This window comes from Prosopis cineraria, unplaced genomic scaffold (genome assembly GCF_029017545.1).
Source record: "Prosopis cineraria cultivar Desert tree isolate PC_DT_omini unplaced genomic scaffold, ASM2901754v1 PC15, whole genome shotgun sequence".
Taxonomy (NCBI): Eukaryota; Viridiplantae; Streptophyta; class Magnoliopsida; order Fabales; family Fabaceae; genus Prosopis; species Prosopis cineraria.
Window position 1 is genome coordinate 5752141 of NW_026555346.1, and position 20496 is coordinate 5772636.

The following is a 20496-nucleotide window of genomic DNA, read 5'->3' on the forward strand; positions in this document are numbered from 1 at the left end:
GCCATAATAAAGAAGACATTATAACCATCAATATTGGAAGATCGGTAATGAAATTAAGAGAAATGTCTTCCTAAATTTGAGATAGAATGGGTTATGATTAAATAAGTCTTATCAGGGCTAAAGTTTGATGCTTATGATGTCAACAAGTGGCATATTCTTCACGTGCATCTGCTTTCATTAACAGCTAAAGAAAAATTTCAACTAGCCTTTTCAAAGTTTTAAGAAAACTCCATGCCCACTAATAGAAGAGTGAGTTTCAACTTGTAATTTCGAACATAGTTTGAAATTGTGAGGAATAACTGCGTTGTTGTTGTAGAATAGTTTCTTATCAACCATATGAAATTTCAATCGAGAAGAAGGACCCTTTTGCAAATCTAGCACCATACCATTGGTGACACGATTTAATGCCAAATCTATGGAAAGGTCTTGCAACTCATGAGTGAATGGGATTGCTATTTGAAAAAAAGAAAAATTGTGTGGTAGGGTCTTCAAGGCAATGCATCAACTCCTATGTGACTATACCACTCCCAGCCTTTTAAATAATAGTAAAGCCTAAGAGTTTCATAATCAATCATTGTCGTGTGTTGGTGGTAATGTGTTGCAAATGCTTGAGGCATGCTTGTTCTGCCCTCATAAGGAAATGGCTTCCAAGAAGACTATGGCACCACTTTTGCACTATAAGTACTAAAATTAGGAGTTGTTGATCATATGCGGATTTGAAACAAATAGAGAAAGAGAATCCCTTACTACAATAAGCAATGGGGTGGTTGTTCTGGACAAGAATGGTTCTAATACCCTCCATGGAAGAATTGCTTTTGATAGTAAAATTAGCATTAAAGTTGGGAAGTTGTAAGACTGGGCCAGTGATTGCAGGAAAGGTTGAGATGATCAAAAGCTTTTTGAATTTACCTGGACCATAAGAAGGCAACCTTCCTGGGGTCATGCGAGAGCTGTCTTGCAATGATTCCATAATTCTTTATAGAAGGCTTATAGTACCTCAAAAGGCCTATCAGGTTTTGCAATTCCTTCACATACATTCTTAGGAGTTGGCTGCCCTCGCATTGCTTCAATTCTTTCAGCTTCAACATATCGCCACATGCAAAATTCCATGTCCCAGGATTGGAAGTTCAACATTTTTTATTATTAGTGGTGCATATTTTTCTTGTTCAAAAGAATAATTTTTTTTTGACATGGTGAAAGAATAAATTTTTATTTGTGATTCTTATCAATGAAATTTTTTAAATATTATTTTTTAATACAAAAAGGGTATTTTATTTTAATTGATAACGAATAATAGAATTCTTAATGAAATTAATAAAATCATATCAATAAATACAAGAAACCAAATAAACTTGCTTCAATTTAAAACGTAAAAGATATTTATGACATTTAGGGTTTGTTTGATTTATTCTCATTTTTTGTATTTGAAAATTATTTTGTAAACTAGTTTGTTTGATTTTGTTAATTTACCATGATCAAATGCAAATAAGTTAATTAATAATGGTGGCATTGACAGTTTCTCGCGTGAACATAATAAGGAGCAACTTGATTACATTAAAAACATTATACGAGAGTAGTCATGACTGCACCAAAGTGAGTCAAAACTTCCTTAAATTGTATTAAAAATAATTAAAATATTTTTCATATTAAATACATGTATATTTCATTAATCTGACATGCAACATACTGTGCTAATAAAACAATAGAGTTGTTGACAGGGGTTCTAAAAAAATAAAAAAAATTATGTAAGTTAATTTTAAATATTTAAAGATGGGACAAGCATGTGTAATTGTATCAGTAATTGTATCAGAGTTTGAAGAAGTTTTGAGAAAAGAAATAAGAAATTTTGTATCTCATTTCAAATTTTTGATGGAATCTCGTGAAAGGTAGGATCTGATGGCTTGATGTAGTTGAAGGTCAATTGCAAGCAAGTAAATAGTCTCTCCAAAATGCTAAACCTTTCATGCATCATCCTATTGCGGTATTGCCTACCTCATGACCTGCTGCGCTTAAGAATATTGCAACTACCAGTTCATCACTCATATGTTTCGGGGCTTTTAAATCACATTCAACCAATTCAGGACAACTTTGATGGAATACATGTTTTTCCACTTGAAACATCTCATCTTTGTAACCCCATTTGTCAACGTGTTGAACGAGAATAATAAATCTAGAATAAATTACGGTGACTTTTGGTCAAGGTGAACTTTAACATAATATTTTATATATCTTTAAATAATAAAAAAAAGCGTAAAGTTTCAGTGTAACCATAGAAAAAGTCGGAAAAAGCGCGCCGGAAAAAAAAATTACTAATTTTAAAAAAAATGATTCCCTTACAACTCAGCAGATTTTCATGGCGTGCGCCATCTCAACGGGTCGTTTCTGTCTCGGTCCCTCTTCTGGTCCTAGCCTCATTTTCTCAAGCACGAGAGTTAGGGCTGCACAGACATTTCTCTGGAATCGGGCGAGTAGACTCAGATCGCGTTCAATGAGTCAACCTGCTTCTGTGCCCCCCACCGATCCCATTAGTGCTTCCTCTCAAACTGGCACGTCGCAGTCGGAAATCGCCGACGTTCTCGTGCAGTATGTGGTGCTCCGGCGAGACCTGATTGACTCTTGGCCCCTTGGAAGCGTGGTCACACAAGGCTGCCATGCTTCTGTGTCCGCCGTATGGTCCAACAAAGATGATCCTCACACCGTAGATTACTGCAGCCCCGAGAAATTAGACTCTATGCACAAGGTAAGACTTTCCTGTTTCTTCTTATAAGTGGCATTGGGTAATATGCTAGTAGAAATTCTATTTTTTGATCCTAAACCGTCACCTCTGTCTTCTGGGTAATGAGTTGGAATTCTGTTTGAAATCAGGATCTCTTCATTCGTTAACCTAATTGCAGAGAGAGGAAGAATTTAGAAATTTGCTTTTGTAGTGGCGATTTACAGAGATGGAAGCTCATTGCGGCGTTAGTATAATCTTCAGAACAATGGAATTTTAGTAATCAGGGGTACCCTTAGCCATGCAACTTGGATCCAGTTCTCACACATCAATTACAAATGGCGGCTGGTGATATGAATATTTCTTAAACTTGCAGAAATAGTTATAAGATGATAGAGGATGGATTGAAGACTGATCATTATGTACTAGGTGATCTGAAGTTTCTGTAAAACCGGGTCTTTCGGCCAAGCACGAATTTTATCGACTGTCACATATTTGGTATCAAATTTCAAGTTTCTTACTAGTTTGATAATTTAACTTGGCGGATGTGCTGTGTCAAATCTTTCATTTGTTCTCGTCTCATTCTCCTCTGGTTACAACATGAGTGCATTGGCGATCATATGAATTGTACCAAATCAATCGTTTTTAAGAAAAGATAAGAGCTAAAAGCGTAAAAGCTGATAGCTATATAAAAGAAAATTAGAGTTTTGGCTTTTGTGGATTTGCTTTGAAATTTTATCATGGGACAGAGCCAAACTGCAAAAGCTGATGTTTTGGCTTTATATCACTTGTTGTTGATTTAAAATTTTACCGCACTGAGCTTACTCATTGAATTTCTGATTATTTCTTAAATGTAGGTCACGCTTGAAGTAAAAGGAGAGTCTCAGATTTTAAACTTGTCCGAGAAGCTCACATCTGGTGGCATTGTTCACAAGCTGTGGATTGAACAACCTGAAAACATGCCAACATGCCTTGCAACAAAACCTTATCCCAAATCTATGGTATCTTCATATTTTAAAAAGTTGAAACTTTGCAAGTGATGCCATGTTTGACATTATCCCGTTTTTGTCCTGCTATCTGGGAGGGAGTGCCCTGAAATGTGATGCGAAGTGCTTGGATTTTTTTGGCCACATTCTCCTATACTGTTAAACAGATTCCATTAACAATGCATACATGATAATTCTTTTTGACATATGGTTACAATGCTGAACATGATAATTCATGTTTGTAAACCGAGTCAAATCCTTTTTTCTTAATGAAACGTCGTGTTCAAGTTGGGCTATTTTTCAGTTGTTACAGGGATAGTTTCTTATGTGATCAAGGTTCCTTTGTATCCTACTATATGCCTTAATTTGACAAAAGAGTAAGTACAACAGCATATATGTACATATACAATAGAAGAATAATGTCACAACGACATTTCTTGCTCGTTTAATCGAGAAACAAATCAACTACCCTGGAATATTTAACAACGTTGGATGGTGACGTCCTTCCGAGTTTGCATGAGAGTTGCTCATCCAAAAAATCTCTTTCGCGTATTGCCATATTTTACATAAATTTTATGTACTCAGTTGTAAGGATAATCTGTACCAATGAGGCACTCTCACGTCAAACACGAGGCTTGCTTCACCTGGATGGGCCTTGATGGTCAATCACACTCTGAAATGCCCCAGCCAACGCTCTCACCTTATTCTTCCTCGTCTCCAGCAAGTTGTTCGCTGTCTCTTCGGCCACATTTGTTTGTGCCTGAAACTCCTTCCCTACTCCTTCCTTTGGCGGTGTTGGCTGCTTCTTGTCCTCTTCAATTTCACTCTTGGGTGCAAGTTCATCACCGTCAGTCCTATCCTCGCTTGTTCCTGTCTCCTCTCCTTCATTTTCTTTCAATGCCTTTCCCTCATTTTTGTTCACACCCTCGTCATCTTGTATGACTCCATCTTCTTCTTTTTCCTTTTCCTTGACCTCAACTTCTCCATTAGTAGCAAGCTGCTCTTCTTGCTGTCTCCAATTGTTACTTTCCCCTTGACTTGTACCCTCTTTCTCTCCATGATCTTCCTTCTTTTTCTCTTCTTTTGGCTCTCCTTTTGCTTCTTCTTCCTCAGTCACAGAAACTGGCTCCCCCTTAGGAATCACCCTCTCGTCATCAGCTTGAATGTTAGGCTGATCAGTCTCAAGCTTGTGATGCTGCTCATGTTGTTCAGTGCCACCAACATGTGGTGAAATCTTGGATGCCTTTTCAGCCTCTTGACGCTCATTATCCTCCACCTTTAATACCCCACCCTCTTGTTCTTTAACTAGTAGCATAGTTTCAAGTCTTGTGGTTTCTACAGTAGCATCAGAACTCTCTGGAGTATTTGTCAAGTTAACAGGAGCATCAACTGCCTTCTTGTTGGTGGTAGGAAAAATCTTGCTGGAATTCTCACCCTTTGTAGACAATGATGATGGTTTGGGTTTTGCAGCCTTTGGCGTCTTCAAGGTCGTTTTCTTGGAGGTGGGTTTGGAAGAGGCTTTAGGTTTAAGCGGAGATGGAGATGGAGTCGGAGTAGACGATGTTCGGAGAAGTGGTTGCGTTTTGTGGAGCCTTGAAGAGGAGAGATCCTTGGCCTTGGGTTTCGATGAAATGGAAGGCGATGCTGATTTTTCAACATATTGCCTTCTGCTTACAGTCGGCTTCTGAGCAGCAGCATCACTGTTGAGGTGCTTGAAGGAGGAGTGGGATTCAGACTCCGGACGCCAGCTTAGTTTAGGCTTCACATGACTTGGGATTTGTCTCTCTGATGTCTTGGTCTTATAATTGTTAGAGTTGCTTTTGGTTGCTGGTTTTGTGCTCTCTTTGATGCCCATGGGCGTGGTTTGAGAAATTGACAGTGGCGCCCTCTTCGCCTTCTCAGTGGCGCTGTTCTCTTTTGCTCTTGCTCTTGCTCTTGCTATTGATATTGCCATCTATTATTTATATTTATGTGTCTGAGTCTCAGTTTCTTGATATATTTTCTTCACAAGAAACCTGCACATGATCATCAAATAAACAACAACGCCATGCCAAATGTTGGAGTCACTTGATTATAAAAATTTGATGAGTGATTAAAAAAGCTAGAGCTGATAACCAGTATCATTCTAGACCCTTTTGGTGACCCCATCCAGGGCCCATAAATCCCTGGACACGTTCCTGCGACACGCTTATTTTTGTGGCTTCATTGACAAACTACGTCATTCTTATGCTTGATATTCCTAACTTTTGAGTAGGGTAATTAGGATTCGATGAATTAATTACACCTTAGTCGTCTTGCATGCTTGCAAGGTGCTTCAGTATTGATGGTCCATTGAAGTTTGCAATACCCGATTATGATAGTTCATTCACGAAGCCAAATTTATAGGTCACGACTCAGGAAGTACCAGAAATGAAAATTTCTGCAAAGAAAAAAGGGTGTCTATATATTGATGAAGCAATAGCAATGAATTACAGTTGTCCAATCACACATTTCATGCACCAAAATCCCCCTTTAATGGTCAAATAGAATAGATAATTTTAAAAAAGAATCATGAATTATGACATGTGACGATGATTATGTTGCACGTCTTTTATGAAGTTCGAGGTCCTAAAACTTGATCAGAAAGTCAAAATTAAAAAGAAAAAGAAAGTGCAAATTAGGGATAAACAATGTGGAGAAAATTGAACTTACCTTGACAAAAGAAAGTTGACGAGAGAGAATGTATGAATTTAAAAGGAAGAAGAAGAATACAGAGATATCAAATGTTGGTTTGAGAGATGTGTTATAATTGCTTCACCCCTTTAGATGTCCAATTATTAGTCACTCGCTAATTAAGACAGTGCCAGTTTGTGTACCTCTTTTATATTCTAACTTTGTCTGAACAAAACACGGTTCTCCTCTTATTCTAATTTTACCTTTATTTTTTTAGCCAACCTGACTATTGGCTCTGTAAATCTTCAAAAGCTATGTTTATTGTATTTGATATATGACATTGATAAGTGAAGCAACACATACTTGTTGCTTCATTAATGATAGAGGGCATACAAAAAAAACTATACTGGTCATTGATGATGCCGCATTGCCACCTTTTCATGCTGAGGATTTTTTTTTTTTTTTTTTTACAAAAGAAGCTTATTCGTCGCCATAAGGTCCCTTTGATATTTCGTTATAATTTTTTAATTTGAATTTCAATTTTAATTTGCAGATATTTCTAGTTTTGAAAAGATATTGCAATTAAAAAATGGAGAATATTTAAATCAATTTGTCCGTCTTTGTTATCTCATTAAATCTCAACACACAGCCTTTTTTTCCTTACTTTATCATTTACTTAAGTACAATGGGTATAATTATATTTATAATAAATTCTAAATGTTGAGATTTGATTGGAGAATTGATTTTAATGGACGCAAGTAAATGATCTAAGTTTTGTCCCACAAAATAGCTTTTGTTCTTTACTTCCTTAGCAATCCGTGGTCATTGGAATTTCATGCAATAAGAATTGGAATGGTTTCTAACATTTCAAGTAATGAATTTGACTTTACTATGTATCATGGCAGCCTCGAAGTATCCATATATTTCTATCTAGACAAAATAAAAGGAATTTTAAATCTTATTATACATCAATAAGACTTTTATCTCGTTTCCTTTTTTCCCCTAAGGTTATCCCCCCAAATGAAGATTTAGATTTAATAATTGTACTTAATATAGGTATTGAATACCTTTACTATCTGAATAATTGAAATTCAGATTAATCGTTCAAACAAGTTTACTCATTCATTAATCTTAAGTAGAATATAAATTCAAAACCATTAATCTGAATTTTAACAATTCAGATTGTACGTACACTCAATACCTATACTGAGTACACTCACCAAATTTAAATATCTCAAATGGAGGCTTTCCCATCCAATTAAATATTTGGTTGAAATCCAACTATTTTGAGATAATTCTCTCACCAATTTATGCAAGGCTAAAAAGCCAACAAACTTGTTTCATTTTTTTCATCCCCTACAATTAAAGTATTTTTTTTTAGAAATAATAAAAAATTGTTCCATTTGTAGAAAAACATTTATTGCAACACAATAATATTTTTGGAGGGTTTTTCCTTTTTTTTTTATTATGTATGTGTGCAGGGAGAGGCAAAGCGTATATAGGCCGCAAGCGTGATCCAAATGTGTGGTTTCATCCAAGAATTGATCAATGAAGGAAACATGGCCAAGCAAGAAGCGAACAGTAGCATCAAACAATGAAAGCCAACAAAACAAAACGTTACATCACTGCTTGTGGCTCACAAAACACCTTCATCCATCTATTTGTTGCCTTTTCGTATTTTCATTTAATATTTCTGTTTGTCTTCTAATTTATAATATTGCCGATTGATTTGATATCCAAAATTAAATAACAATATATTTGTTTTCACTCCCTCTTGAAATTCTTAAGTGGAGACCTTATCCGGATTCGATTTTAACTCCAATGATTGATTTAATTAGTCGATTAATTGACAAAATTCATTATGTTTGAAATTTGGGTTCAACCTAGTTTAATCTATTATTCACTTTCTTGTACCAGAATTTTACTATCGAAGTTGAATCATGGCAATTCAATCATGCCTAATTACATACTATTATAGAAAATCTGATACCATCACAAATCATATTTCTTTGATTTTTCTTTTGAAATTGTCTTACGTGAAGTTTGGCTCGATGTTAAAAACCACTAGAGTCATGAAACAACGCGTACTTTATAATATGGCATAAATTATAAGACATAATTTAAGCAATTGTCTTGCAATCAGGCCAGCTTAACTGGGAAACAATACAACAAAACCATGATGAGGACAATTCGAATTGCGAAAACTTGTGCTGTTGTGCAACTCTGACATGCCTCTCACACACGCTTCATGAAATTATTTAAAATGTGAGATACGATTCCAACCAAGTCTTTCGTTTGTTTCTATTCGTCCTCAGCTCCTTATGCTTGCCGTAACTTTCATACCCTCTTCTTTTTATTCTTTAGTCCTGGAAAATTTTGAAATTATTTATCACTTTTCATCTAAATTAATCCAAACTCTCTCTGTGTAGGATTGATATTATCAACTACAACCTCACTCACAAGTATGCGAAGAATACCTTTAATATATTTATTTAATATGACGTGATATCTGCATAATTTAATATCCCTCTCTCTTGGGTATTCTCGATAAAGTGTCATAATAATAGTAGTAACAAATAACTAACTAAATAAATTTGCTTAATCTTTATAAAATTTATTAACCAAGTCTTGTATTTATAATCGAAGGAATATCGCTCTTTGTTATGGCCACTGATCCCCTTGTTTTAAGGCAGAATATAATCTCTAATGATAATTAATAAACCGCCTGATGTCTAAATTGTTATCACGTTAACATGATTTCCGTCTTGTTTTGTTCAAACCTTCTTTTTTTTTTTCCTTTTTGGTTATTGCAGTTGTTTTGTTAGTATCTGACACGTGGCAAGCAATGCTAAAATCTATTTTAACTTCATCTCATAGTATTTGTTATTTTGTTAATTTTAAAATTTGATACAATAATAGTAAGCTCATGATAACAAATCAAATTCCTTTGGAAAAAATTCAAGAGAAACAATCAGGGAGCGTTAAATGAGAGTCGAATCCTCTAAAAGCATAAATCCAAAAGAATAATTTTACTGCCAAAAGTTGTTGGCCATCACGAAATTTGTGTTCCGCCACTATATATTATTCAGATCCCACGAGAAATATTAGATCGTTTTTAAGTTTGATTAAAATTAAATACGGGATGGCTTAAGAACGAGAGGCGGTGGCCGGCATTATTAAAAGAAAAATTCGGATCTTTTGAAGTGTTTAAATGTGTATAATTTATAGAGGAAAAACTAACCACATGTATCAATGAGATCGTGAGAAGAATAAGAGGTAAAGTTGAGATTTTATTATTCCCTGTCTATATATGTGGATTAAATAAAATTAATTACGTTAAATCGATCGAAACAAAATAAGAAACCATGTGGGTTGCCTAATAGGAAAATCACTCGCATATGAAAATAACGTCATGGCTTTTCTGTTTTCACACGTGGTCGTGGAGATAGAGATCCCACAGCCACAGCCTATCAAATTTCTTCATAGAATATTTCAGATGGTTCCATCCACAATGAAAAATCATGCATAAGAATAAGATGTCATAAATCGAAGACAAACGCCATCACGAAGACTGAAGAGTAAAGATAGATTTAAAAAAAAAAATTAATTATTTAATCCCTATAATTTTAATTCAATTATAACTCAATTTTTAAATTTTAATTCAATATAATTTAGTTCTTGAAATTTTAATTCGATTGTAAATCAATCTTTGAACTTTTCTTTTTATAATTTAATTATTAAAGTTTCAATCTCTTAAATATTAATCCCTATATTTTAAAAAAATTAAAAAATTAAAATTTTATATTAAAAAGGTTTAGTAATTTAAGATATTAGTAATAAATTTTAAAATATTTTTAATTTTTATAATTTTATTTTTAAAAAATATATGAATCAATATTTAAAAGTTTGAAATTTCAGGGGCTAAATTACAAGAGGTAAAATTCAAGAATTGATTTACAATCAAATCAAAACTTCAATGATTGAATTATAATGAGTTAAAATTCAGAGACTGAGTTACAATTGGGTTAAAATTATAGGAAACCAAATGATTGATTTTTTTATTTTTCTTAGCAAGGTGCCTTTCTCATAACTATTTTTTAATTATGCACAAGTATTATTTTATTAAAGATAATTTATTCAAAACAAGTAGATGTCACGATATAAATTCAAACCTCAATTCTTCATCTTCTGAGAGAATATCTCATTTTGCTGGACACTCCCAGTAATTCTTAGTTCTCACAACTTTTTTATGTAAAATTAAAACTTCATTGTGAAACCATTCATATGCTTTATTTATAAATTTAAATTAAGAATTAGTTTATTCAGAAAAGGAACTAATGTTATTAATTAAAATAATAATAATAAAAGGATAATAATATTTAATCGATGGACAATTAATTCTGACATTATAATAAATAATAGAAGGAAAGGAATGGGGCCACATTGGCTTGTTTTGGTCCGCAACAACATGAATCCCACTTTATTACTGATTTGCCGTAAGGTTGTTGAAGGAGGACGCCCGAGTCGAATCGAAGCCGTCCGCGTTTGACTCTTCCCATCCAAGCCTTCCAGCTAGGACGGCCCACCCTACGTGCTCTTCTCTTTATTTATTTATTTATTTATTTTCTTTGTTCATATATTCCTTAATTCAACTCGACTTTTTCCCCAGAATCGGATCTTTCCCACGTATTTGTTGCCTCCCTCTGCAATTCTTCTTCACCCTTCCCCTCGACTCTCCTGGACTCTCCAGCTCATCCTCCTCCCTTTTCCTTTTATCTCTGTTTCAAAGCCGCCGCCACAACAACAACAACAACAACAACAACAAGGTAGCCATCAAGTTCATCTCTTCACGCCGCCCCTTCTGGATTCTGTTTTTTTTTTTTTACCTGTTTGCATCATTCGTTGCCTTTTTTCCAGCTTATTCCTCCTCCCAAATGCTACTCATGGATGACTGATCATCCTCGTAGTCGTATATTATGTTGTTTATGTGTTCTGTTCCAGTGTTCCTATCTCATCCTAGAAACGCCTTAATATTTTGATTTCGATTTCAGTTCCTTGTTGCTGTGTTAATTTACTTCTCTTTTCCCTTTCTGGTTTTCGGTTCCAAAATTTTTTGTTGCTGTTGGTTTCCCTTTTATTGTGATCTTTCGGGGAGTTTTAAGCGATGAATCGCGGAGACGAAGTCTTTTCTATTGCCTGATTGTGAGGAGAAAATTGAAGCGAACCCCTCGTTTTTGGGACGAATATGGGCACGTGGCGATCAGGCTCCTCGTCTTCCTCTTTTCTTCTGTTATTGTAACTGTACATTTGATGACTAGAAGACATTAGCTTCCTTGTGCGAGTGCTTGTGTTATGTAAGCGCTTTCGGGTTGATGGTTCATTCTTGAAGACGTTCACCTCGTACTTTGTATCCACGCGCGGCCCAGGGCTTTTTCTTTTTTCAGGAACTGCGTTTCTTTGTTGGCTCTTGGTATTGATCGTGGTCGAATCGTGCATTCGCTTTTACCCACCCTTAAATATACGTGTTCATCGCTCCTTTGGCTATAATTAAAAAATATATATGTGTTCATCACCCTTAAATATATAGCCTTTCAATTAAAAAAATATTGATCAGCATACAATACGTATAGCCATATTAAAACGTATAAATTTGGCTATAATTAGATTAGATGTAATCAAGCATCACTCCCGCTTAGAAGTTCTAACTTCAGTCCTGAGAAGAACAGGGCAAGTATGCAAACAAAGTTATGGTGGCTGCTTCAAGCTAGCCGTGGGAATGTAGAATTCTAGTATCTGAACTTGGCCTGCCTTTCTATATTCGTGCGTGCTTGTTTTGGAAATTTTACATGGTTTTTATCAGGATGCTTACAAAATGCAATGACTTAAGTTGGCATCTTGCCAAAAGTGTTGAGTATTGAATGTATACTTGTCCTTTGTCTGATTTTCTAAAAAAATCCAATCAGGCTTCCTACTTTTGGCTTCTGTGACTTTTTTAAGTTAATATCTGATTTATTCATCTAGGCTTTTCTCCTTTCATCATGTGAATTTTGAAGATATTCTTCCTTATTATTCATATTAAATGCCTGTTTTTCATAATCTAGCTCTACTTTCTAAGTCAGCTCTTATTAAACTTTGGAATGCTTTAATGATTTTATACTTCTGCTTTGACATCGTTCAGTTTCCTTAAATATGTCTTATTGGGTGTGCTTTCATTTAATAACAGAAGTTTTAAAAAGAAAACTCTGTCCCGTCCATGATGGAATCCAAATTTATAATTTATTCATGCACCATGATGGTATCCAAACATGTGTTTTTCTTCTAACCATCATGTATTTATCATAACATCAGTGCTTACCATTATCTCTATTTTTGGCCTCATGAATTTCTTGCTTTGATATCTGCACTACTGACATGATGCTTCCTTGAGTTTTTGCTGATTTAACACAACATGCCAATTTGTTGCAGACAAGGAAAAAGTAAACAAAAGATGGATAAATATTCTGGTAAAAGAGCTGTTGATAGGAATGTAGTCTCTAGAAAGGGGATGTCTCATGCATTCAGAAATGGTTCCTGTAGAACTTTCTCAGGAACTAGTAATCCTCAAAATCGTCAGTTGTGCAGCCGACTTAATTGCAGTAGCAAAATTCACTCTTCTATAGTTGCTGAGAATGGTTCCTGTAGGAAAGGCAAATCTTTGAGGCTTTCAACCCAATCCTCTTTAAGTGACAAGCAAGCAGTTGGAAGTTCATGTAGAACTTTCTCAGGAACTAGTAATCCTAGAAAGTCCCCTAAAGGGCCCCAGCAAACACTTTCCTCTAGGTTAGAGACAGATTCATCTGAAACTAGCAGCAGTCAGGATGAACCTGAAGCTTCAGTTTGCATCCCTCCATCAGCAACTTATCAAAGTCAGCTTCAAGCTGAACAGGGACATGCAGAGTCTGATCACGTGATGCTGACAGAAGTAGCAAGCACTAGTGGTGTTTCAAAAACTAGGTCACAGAGGAATATTCATCAACCTGGATTGTATGGTCAAGAAACTAAAAGCATTGGCTCAGTGACACGTGCCAGTACTAGCCGATATAATTCGAGGAACCTCAAGTGCAACTCGATAAATGATGTCAGCTCCACAGGTTGTTCATATTCAAATTCAACCATGAATCGACGGAAGGATACAATGAAGAGAAGAAATTGTGAAAGGGAAAGTGGTTCCACTGCCAGAGGGAAGGTGAGTGGGTCTTTATTGGAAGGACAGAATTCTGGTTGTGGAAGTGGTATATCTATTTCTGATCCAAGAAGATCAAGAAATATTCCTCCTCACAGGGACAACATTGCATCAGTTAGAACTCGAAGGTCTATAAGCAGTAATGCCCGGGAAAGGCTTCCAAGCCATGGCAATGCACACTCTATGCAGCCCAATGAATCCTCTGCTTTGATGCCACCTTTGCCTCATGAACTTGTTTTTCCACATCATTCTTCTTCTGAGTCTCCTTTAATTCGATCGAGCTCCCATAGTAGACCAGGTTCAAGCAATGGGCAGCCTGCATCTCCTGCAGAATTTGACATAACTTGTCCTCTAATAAATTGGAATGGACGATGGCACCAAAACAGTATTGCTGAGGTAATTTTCCTTGCAAAACATGGAGATGCATTTTCTTTTTAGGAGTCCTAATTGGGGGAGTTTACAGTTGACTCGTTCTTCTATACTTTTTTACAGGTATTATTGGCACTTGAGAGAATTGAACAAGATGAAGAGTTGGCAGAGGAGGTATTTCTTGATTCTTTATTAAACATAGGAGCTTACAACCGGCTCATTTATCTCACATTTTCTTTTTGGTGTTTGACAGGAAATTCATTTACTAGGGACAAACTTCCTCCTTAATGGACTATACTTGTATGATCAGCATAGAGACATGCGGATGGATATTGATAATATGTCATATGAGGTTTGTTAATGCCATAGCAATCCTACAATTGAGTATATGATTCAATTTCCTTTCGTATTTACAATGTTTTGAATACACTGCAGGATTAAATAAAAACAATCTTAAAATGGCATATTATTTATCCAATATTGAAGGACATGACCTAAGAATAATTGCTGTTTATAGAAAGAGTGGTACTTATTGATGTTTTTAATAAGTGGTGTGAAAAATTAATTGACTTTGAGGGATATGGCTTTGAGAAGGGATGTCTATTGACTCTTTCCCTGAAGATATAGAATGGGACTGTTTTAAATGAGTGCAAATTTCTTACAGATTTTAGCTATTATAGCTTCTCAAATTTTTCTTACCAATGACAGGAACTTTTAGCCCTGGAAGAAAGGATGGGTAATGTGAGCACAGCTTTAACAGAGGAAGCACTTTCAAAATGCCTTGAGAGAAGCATCTATCAGTCTACCCCTTCAGATGATGATGATGATGAGAGGAGCAATATTGCTAACGACGATATCAAATGCAGCATCTGCCAGGTATTTTCATCAAATCTGCTGAAGCCTTTTTTGAAGAATCGTGCTTATTTTGTTCGATACAGCTAAAAATGAGGATGCAAAGAAGCATGTTGCCTCTATAAGGATTTGACTTGACAAATACTAATTGTCGGCCGGCAAAAGGACAGCCACATCAGTCTAAACTGAAAAAGGGCCCGACTAGCATTTTAATTGTATAACCTGTGTGAGAAATCTCCAATTTTTCTGCACCCAAAATGAAGTTTTTTAGGCTAGCCACAGCTGCTGTCAGATGCATATGAATGTTAAGTTTATTATGTGACAAGATTTAAAAGGTGCATGTGTTCTGGAATTGTAGGATGAATATGTTGTTGGAGATGAAGTGGGGAGGCTGCAATGTGAGCATGGATATCATGTGGCTTGCATACAACACTGGCTGCGCCTCAAGAATTGGTGCCCTATCTGCAAAGCATCAGCAGCACCTTCAAATTCAGCTGTTGCCTCTAATCGCTCCTGACCAGTGAGCTGGGATGGTTAAAAGGCTTTTTCTTCGTTGTTTTTTATGCTCCCCCTTCTCTCTCTCCCTCCCTCCCCCCCTCTCTCCTTTTTGTACAAATTAGAGCTGTTACTTGCCATTTCATATTGGTCATCATGTACATAGCCATTATCTTCATCCTTGTCAGTGACACAAGGCACTGGCTTGGCTGTGGAACTTGCTAAGTGTCCCATCTGGATAAGCTTCATTTGAACGTGTTCTAATTTGATGGATTTGTCCTCCTCTTTCCATCTGGTTTTTGCAATGTAAAGGATTTCATATTCATATTTCAACTTAAAATTATCCCCAGTAATAATGAACATTCCATCTTTTGGCATGCATGTTATCTAGATGCTGCATGTTGTGACGTAGATATTAGGATATTAACTAAATGGGACAATTATTAGTTTTTGTAATGGTTTTTACGCAATTTTTCTCATAACGTAAATGTTATTAAGATAGAATGTCCTGAGATTCGATAACGAACTAATAGAATACTCTAATCACAACTAAGTGAAATTACTTTTGATTAGAGGATAGTCTAAATGATAAAAGTGGAGTGAACTGCCAGTAGTAACTAACATTCAATTTCTTTTTAATATAACGGGAAATTCCTTCATAAAGTTTTTATTGTGATTGAAAGCCTATTTTTGTCTAATTTATTAGAACATCTTGATGTTTAGAGTAACGCAGTAGTCTCTTGTTGCGAATGAAAAAAAAAAAAAAAGGTAGTTCAAGAAAAAGATTGAGACTCGAATGGAGATTAGAGTTTCGTTATTGCCTCTCTATCTCTCTTCACTATTAAAATAAATGTTATTTGAAAAGAATAACTTTTTATTTTTATCAGTAAAATGAGAAATCATACCACTAAACCAAAGGTAAAGTTACTAACGGCAAGATACAAACAAAAACAGAAAAGGTTCAAAGAACTAGCTACCAAGAACAAAACAACCGAAAAGAATAACTTCAAGTTCACAGACTCGTGGAATTGCCAAACACTTGTTACTTTTGGGGAACTCGTCAGAATGGCTTGACCCAAACCTGAATGCTCATGTTATTCAGAACAGGTCAATTTCCTGAAATTATTTAACGAGGCTGCATGTAGGAGCTGATGTCACTCTGTTTCTTGCCTCCATTTCCTGTGGTTTCGCACAAGAATGTCCACGTAACCACGCTCGCAAGTCGTTCAAAAAAAAAAAAAAACCCACGCTCGTAAGAATCAAACCATGTTTGAATTAGCGTTAGCCTTCCAACTATCAGGGGGTTTCAGAGCAAGAACAAACAGAACAACATCACTTGAACAATTGCAATTATTGAATGAGCATTGAGTGGTTTTGCATGCGGCAGCTCAAACCAGTATACAGAAATTCTTCACCAAGATAATCTCTACACAAAAATCTCAGCGACTCACTCGCTTACCATATGGCCACTCTATTTACAATAATGCCATAGCAAGGCTTAGTCAGGTGTGAAGTAGAGTAAAGACTTCTTTCTTTTCTTCTTTTTCCCACGACGAATTAGATATATGCCCACAATATCCACATGAAGGTGTACTGAATTCGAATTCCATGCCTTCTCGCTCTACTTATAACTAGATTTTAGTCCCCTGCATTGCATGACAAACCAATTGGAACCACACTGCTCCTTATGAACTGCATGAATATATACACACACATATTGATATTGATGATGATTGATTGAGTGATGATTGATACGTTGATATTGGTGATTTTAAACTTAGACGCCAAGCAGCTTATAATTTAGCCTCTTCATTGAGGAAAAAATTATGTCTCATTTCAGCGGAGACTGAACCAAAAGTAATAAAACTTCAAATGAATAAGATATCCCAAATATCATTCACAAAGTGACTTTAATGACACAAGATGTTGAAAATTTCAAGGCTGACATACACTTTATATTTATTGTCATCAAAATTAATATGCTCTGTAAAGTACAAGTTACAACCTTCCATAACAAAATTAGAGGACAAAACACCATTTCAGGGATCTGTGCAATCATATATTTCAAACATAAAAAATCAAATCATCGAGGCAATTTTAATATATGTTAATGTGTTATTGATATCGAGTTTCAAACAATCCTTAGATTCTAAAAATACATACACAGCAACTTTGCAGCTCTTATACATGTGAGAATTTCCCTGATCCCAGCCACAAAAGTAACTCTGCAAAACTTTCTTACTTTTCCTTCTCATCAACTTTAGAGTAAACAAAAAGCTCGATATCTCTGGGGATGGCAAACAAAAGCCAACACCAATGCTAAACATACAACAGTGTAACCAATATGGGCTCTTTGTTGGTACCCCTGGTTACAGTTAAATAAATTTCTGATCCATCCAGGCCCTACAAATAGCAAAGACAAGGCAAAATAGAGCTCAAGCCCAGTATTTTAACCTGGAAGAGACAGAACTTTGCAGTCATCTGGTTCATCCTGGCAATGAGAACACGAATGAGAATGCTGATGATCACCTATCATTGTCGAACCAGAAGAAATTGACCCAACTTTGGCCTAGAAAGACAAATCTTATAAGTGTTATTCCTCGAACGTGTGCATAGAAATTTTCTCCAATAGCAACGGCCAATCTTCTCCTAGTTGCTGTGGATTTAACTCCATGGCAACTTTAAAATCTACAGGAGATACCAAGCATGGCGGTCTGCGATCAAGCATGGGTTCTGTTGATCCACCAGCACTCTGCACATGTAAATTATTACTTGGCCACAGGCCATTGATGACCTTACCCTGAATCTGCTGTTTCAGGGAAGAGGTCTTCCTTGGCTCGTTTGCTGATCTAGCTTCCACTAAGCCAACACATGACCTAATTAGACGCTTCAAATACACATCCAGCATATTATTCAACATATTAGCGCATTCCATGGAAACACCTCCAAGACCTTGTACTGTGGTAATCTGCTCCATGCGCCTTCTCAGTGTTTCTGTGTCAGACAACCAGCCACTATCATAACAACTAAGAAAATCACCCATGCTAACCACAGGCAAGGCTCTGCGTGCTCCACCCTCACTTGCTGGGTGGTACGGAATTCCAAGTGGTGCTAGCAAGGGACGTCTAGATAAGTGGGTTGACTGCTCTACTTCTTCCCCATCTTCAACAACTGATAACTCGGGCAGCCCTTTACCATGAACTCTTGCTTTTTCAGCCAAACGCTCGACTGCATCCCGCCTTTCACTTTCAGGCAACTCAGCAACTGCTTGAAGTTGCTGTACTGGTCTTTGGTAATCACATGGAGGAGTAAGTATCCCATTCTCCATATCAACCTTACTACCACTGTCTTCTGTACCTAGGGACTGGTGTGAAATGGAATCAACCTTCCCATTTGGTCCAAGGGGACTGGGTCTATCCCTATTCTTCCGATCACGTATCCCGGACCTCATCTTACGCGGGGACACTGGAAAAACCCCATTTGACCAAATGGATACATTTTGACTTTGATTTTGGAAGCTGGAACTACTGTGTTCATGCCCATCTTCTCTACCAGGAGATATCGTTGTTGCAAGTGTTCCAGACTTCAGGGGACCAGATGGAGGTATTGGAGGAGATGTCTTGGCTTGGCATGCATTCTTCAAAATTGATCTCATAAAATGATTGTGCAATGGAAGATTCTCCCTCCCAAGTAACCGATAACAGAACTTATCAAATTCATTCTTGCTCAGCTTCTGACTCAAAAACTTGTTCAGGTAATAGAAGTACCGTTTGGACTTATCACCACCAATCCTCTTTACCATTTGCGCTTTTATTTCACCCAAATCAATCCTTGAGCTCTGTTGGGGTTGCATTTTTCGATAGAAAGATTCATACACTGCTTAAAGATTCACAAGTAAATTGAATACAAGTAAATTAAATCAAATCAATCCTTGAGCTCTGTTGGGGTTGCATTTCTGTTTCCACAGAACTCTAAACTTCCCCTCCCCCATATCATTGAATACAAGTAAATTGCGCCAAGCTCTGCGTGGCAGAATAACCAGATGCACAAGTCATGCTAATTAAGTAGCCCCATAGGAAATTCCAATTCTAACCCGGAAAATAGTTGCCCTTAAGGAAAAAAATTCCCAAATTCAGGCACCAATAGACCACACAATGCAAAGCCAAATCTAATCTTCCCGACAGCAAAACCCTAGAGATCAAACCACAGCGGAACTCGCAAAGTCCAAGCACAAAATTCTGCAAATCAAACTTAATCAATTGAATGTCATGGTAAATCAAAACCCTATGTTTGAATCATCAAACTCGGGTCCGAAAACACCATGCTTGTCTCGAACAGCACGAAGCTAACATCACATCACTGCACCACTTCAAACTCTCATTGGTTGACCGAACTCAAAAGGCTTTGAACTTACAGAAACGAAATTTGAAGTTGAGGGGAGAAGATCAGTGAGTTGGACAAAATTAAGTCCCGACAGAACAACAAAACACGAATTGCAATGGAACGAAGCACAATGAGGAGCAAAGTCTAAAGCTTGCAGGTGTAATGGGGAGAATGAAAGGGTTTACGCATTGATTGAGCCCTGACCTTAGAGAGGTTAAGGAATTGCATAGAAATCGAACCTCACTAAACTGCGTTCCAATCTTTGAAGTTCCTCCGGTTAAGCCTCGCTCTGTTTCTCTCTCTTGCCCTCTCTTACTTTTTCTTTCCTTTCCTTTTTCTCTCTCGAAATTCTATAAATTTCTGCGATTGAGGTGTTTTGCTTGCAGATTTGTGCTGAACTTCGCTGTGTGAAGCTCGATCGCTGCTATTACTATCCCTCTTTTCTTCTTTTTTGGCACTCGTCTTTCTCGGTATCCCTCTCTCCCGGTCTTCCTCTTCCCGATTAAAAAATATATTTATTTTATTTTCAAGTATCGCTAAGTTTAATTTGAAATTTAATTTAATTAATGATGATTAGCAAACCTGGTTTTCCTGATTTTCTTAGAGTTTTTTAAGTTAAATAAAAGATCTTAGGTGATTCTATTCAATCACGTTTCCCAAATTCGGTTTTTTCTTCTTATTATTTTTCTTTTAAAGCTTTGCAGTGCAGCTAGTTCTCAAGCACGCTTGAGTTTAAACCGTTTCATCTTGTTAGTTAAAGTACAACAGGCGAGCAAGAAGCCGGGGACAATTTCACTGGCGGGGGGGAATATACTCTGTGTTTT

General features: G+C 36.4%; 4 protein-coding genes across 4 annotated transcripts; 2 read left to right on the plus strand and 2 right to left on the minus strand.

Annotated features, from left to right (window-relative positions):
* The first annotated feature begins 2353 nt into the window (after positions 1 to 2353).
* On the plus strand, positions 2354 to 3995 carry LOC129294603 (uncharacterized). Its single transcript, XM_054933017.1, has 2 exons — positions 2354 to 2740; positions 3571 to 3995. Exons 1-2 carry the CDS (start codon positions 2354 to 2356, stop codon positions 3751 to 3753), a joined length of 570 nt encoding a protein of 189 aa, XP_054788992.1. The 3' UTR covers positions 3754 to 3995.
* A 7-nt stretch (positions 3996 to 4002) lies between these two features.
* Positions 4003 to 5993, minus strand: LOC129294114 (uncharacterized). The gene has a single exon (XM_054932246.1). The coding sequence runs from the start codon at positions 5651 to 5653 to the stop codon at positions 4340 to 4342; it is 1314 nt and encodes a 437-aa protein (XP_054788221.1). The 5' UTR covers positions 5654 to 5993; the 3' UTR covers positions 4003 to 4339.
* A 5009-nt stretch (positions 5994 to 11002) lies between these two features.
* Positions 11003 to 15582, plus strand: LOC129294094 (E3 ubiquitin-protein ligase MBR2-like). The gene is made up of 6 exons (XM_054932225.1): positions 11003 to 11177; positions 12817 to 13969; positions 14066 to 14116; positions 14196 to 14294; positions 14651 to 14818; positions 15153 to 15582. The coding sequence occupies exons 2-6, from the start codon at positions 12839 to 12841 to the stop codon at positions 15309 to 15311; spliced, it is 1608 nt and encodes a 535-aa protein (XP_054788200.1). The 5' UTR covers positions 11003 to 11177; positions 12817 to 12838; the 3' UTR covers positions 15312 to 15582.
* Positions 15583 to 17339: 1757 nt separating this feature from the next.
* On the minus strand, positions 17340 to 20151 carry LOC129294368 (uncharacterized). Its single transcript, XM_054932681.1, has one exon. It carries the CDS (start codon positions 19140 to 19142, stop codon positions 17883 to 17885), a length of 1260 nt encoding a protein of 419 aa, XP_054788656.1. The 5' UTR covers positions 19143 to 20151; the 3' UTR covers positions 17340 to 17882.
* Positions 20152 to 20496: the final 345 nt, after the last annotated feature.